General features: G+C 48.5%; 1 protein-coding gene across 1 annotated transcript; it reads right to left on the reverse strand.

Moving 5' to 3' along the window:
• Nucleotides 1-1,510: 1,510 nt before the first annotated feature.
• Nucleotides 1,511-2,370, reverse strand: Pmar_PMAR017913 (Peptide methionine sulfoxide reductase msrA, putative; the record flags this gene model as incomplete). The annotated part of the gene is made up of 6 exons (XM_002785449.1): nucleotides 1,511-1,635; nucleotides 1,682-1,741; nucleotides 1,786-1,847; nucleotides 1,896-2,024; nucleotides 2,080-2,217; nucleotides 2,275-2,370. Coding segments are annotated over 6 exons (610 nt in total), but the record flags the coding sequence as incomplete, so codon positions are not given.
• Between the last annotated feature and the right edge of the window lie 410 nt (nucleotides 2,371-2,780).

The raw sequence follows: 2,780 nt of genomic DNA on the forward strand, positions 1-2,780 counted from the left end.
CTTCTGGATGATGCTTAGACTAACTGTTTATACTAACACTACTCAGGTTTCAGTGTCTCTTATCAAGTAGCGTCAGAATATGACGATGCCGTGCGGGCACCATCTATGTTCCTTCGACAATTGATAGTTGGTATCGTTTCCAAAGTCAAACTTTCTATCCTTGGGTTCAGTCCGCGCCCTCGATGGCACGTCTTATTTTGTAATACGTATGTGAAATTGAGCAGTGGGTTGCCTAGATTGATTGTGCGGACCCTATAGTGAATAATGACGGTGGGAACAGTGATTTCATTGAACAGAGATTTCATCAACGTCCTTTGTTCATCGACGCTAGTGGTACTTCAGATAACAATGAGTGAGTCGACCTGCAGCCGTTGCGAACCTCTGTGAGAAAATAACGATAGCCTACATGACTAAGTCGTTCGGGAAGAATAGCCTCTCCACTGAGTCTGAAGCCGAGAAAGAACTACTCGTGTGTGCAGTGGGGACCACCTGAATCATGGAACCAAGAGGCGAAGCTCGTGTGGTTCGCTGTGCCCTTGCTAGTATTCCGTGCGTCGGGTACAGCCGCAAGGTGAAGAGTAGATCTTGTGAGGGGAAATGTGATGGTCTGGTCTATACCTCCTGCTCGTTGTGGCAGTGTACTGATTAACACAATACAGGGCTCATCGAATTGGTAACACGTCTGCATCAAGTCTACCAGCGATGGCGTTCACCTTTGTTGGCGGAGAAGGTCTGAATAAGGTCCCAAAACGGAGAGTACAAGGCTGTTCACTGAACAGTGTTCAGCTAAAATACCGACGTGTCCTTCTCTAGATAGGTGAATAGGCAACCATCAAAGAGACGGTCACCGAACAACTCTCTAGGGCCCCAGAGCATGCCGAGAGCATAGGGGACGTCTCTGCGGAAATCACTTGAAGTAATGACCGACTTCATTTCCTGTCCGAGTCGACTGAACCAATGATGGGTAGCTGTTCTTCGAGAAGGACTACGAATGATTCCACTAGAGGGAGAAGTCCACCAGAAGTCTCAAGGAGCTTTTACTCACTCGAGGGAATCACGAGTCTTGATGCTTCTCCCTCCAGCCTCACCATCGTCTCCAGTACCGTCTGGAGCATTCGAATGTTCCGCTGAATCAGCCATCTCAATGCCCGCTCGGGTCGGGCTAGAGAGGGAGCCGTGGCTCTCCTGTAGTGACGTCAGCAACTAGGGGACATTCCAGGGAACATAAGAGGCTTGGAAGGGAGACGGTAGATAATGACAGGAATAGCGCAACATCGAGGATGAGGGAACTGCTAACAAAAGCAGCCCATGTGTGAGCTAGTGGCCTTCAGGTCATTAATAGGCTCCTAGCCGTTTACTAATAGCGATATAAAATAGAACAGAGACTCGTCAACCAGAATTAGGAAGCATTTAGTCGTGGGAAGTCCACACCTAACGGTCTGAGTCCACAGTACTGCCTCGAGCCTGGCTTTGAACTGTATCTAGCATCGAATGCACTGGGTGGTAACACGCGATGTGGAACCGTACTGTTGGTGATAGTCCTCAGCATAATAGAACTCTCCCGCCGGCTCTATCTCGGTCACTATAGTTTTCTCCTTCATACCGGCTTTGGAAAGAGCTGCTTGGTACTCCTCTCTGAATGAGGAGAAGATGCTAACGGAAGAGTTGTTAACCCGCTCACTTGCTCTCCAGTGCCTCGCCCTTCTGCTCCTCATTATAATAATATATACCACTCCTATACCTGACCAGGATGGACTCGACCACCTCCCAGCCATATGTACTTACTGCGAGCCACAGTCATTGCCTTGTGCCATAGGGACAGTAGGGTCATGACCGCTCCAGAAGACCTTTCTATACATCATCATACTACTACTCCTCAGAGATCTGTGTGTCACCTTGAGCAGGTCCTTATACGTGATAGTCTTCGGGTTGTATATTATTCGGACGACTTCCGAATGATTCGTCTGCCCGCTGCATACCTCCTCGTAAGTGGGGTTAGGCGTCTTACCCTGGGCGTATCCTACCTAAGAGAATACCCTTGAACGACTTTGCATAGGAAGGGGTTGGGGAGGGCACTACTTGTGTGGAGAAGATCCCTTTCATGTCCACGAAGAGAGCCTCAGAGCACCAAAAGCAGCCCATTCCAAACAAGGCTTGCTCCATAGCGACAGGCCAAGGACCATACATTGGATTTCCCGTAACAAAGTTCACGGAATCCTAAGTTCACAATCACATCAGTCACCCTTCAGTCGTCTTCATTGAAGCGGAACTCACCTTCGACGGTGCCTTAGGTATCCTGAACGATCGACCTTCCAGACAATTTTTATCCGGAAGGAGCTGTGCTGGCGACTTCTTCAAGAAGAATGACATCAAAATATTAACTTTCATGCCCACATCAACCAACACTCAATCGACGACCCATTCCCTAATGGACAACCTGATCAATCCACAGTGACATGAAAGGACAGGCCGCTTGAAGGCAGATGACTGAACACAGGAGAGGATAGTTTCAGAAACAGCAGTGTGGTATCTGGTATAAATATGAACTGCTCAATTGGCAGTGTATAATAGAGGTATTTGGGCTCTCTCAGTACTACTCCTTCTAGCACTACGTTGCTGTTGTCTCTTCTCTCTCACACAAGCTTCGTATGTTGAACGATCAGGTAGACCCACTGTAGCGTCATCACGGGTTTCTGAAGAGAGTCTCAAAATGGCATCCACGACCCCATCCAGGATGATCGATCCGCGCTATTATCAGAACCCTCAGTCCATCCCGAGGA

This window comes from Perkinsus marinus (assembly GCF_000006405.1).
Source record: "Perkinsus marinus ATCC 50983 genomic scaffold scf_1104296932454, whole genome shotgun sequence".
NCBI classification, from domain to species: Eukaryota; Perkinsozoa; order Perkinsida; family Perkinsidae; genus Perkinsus; species Perkinsus marinus.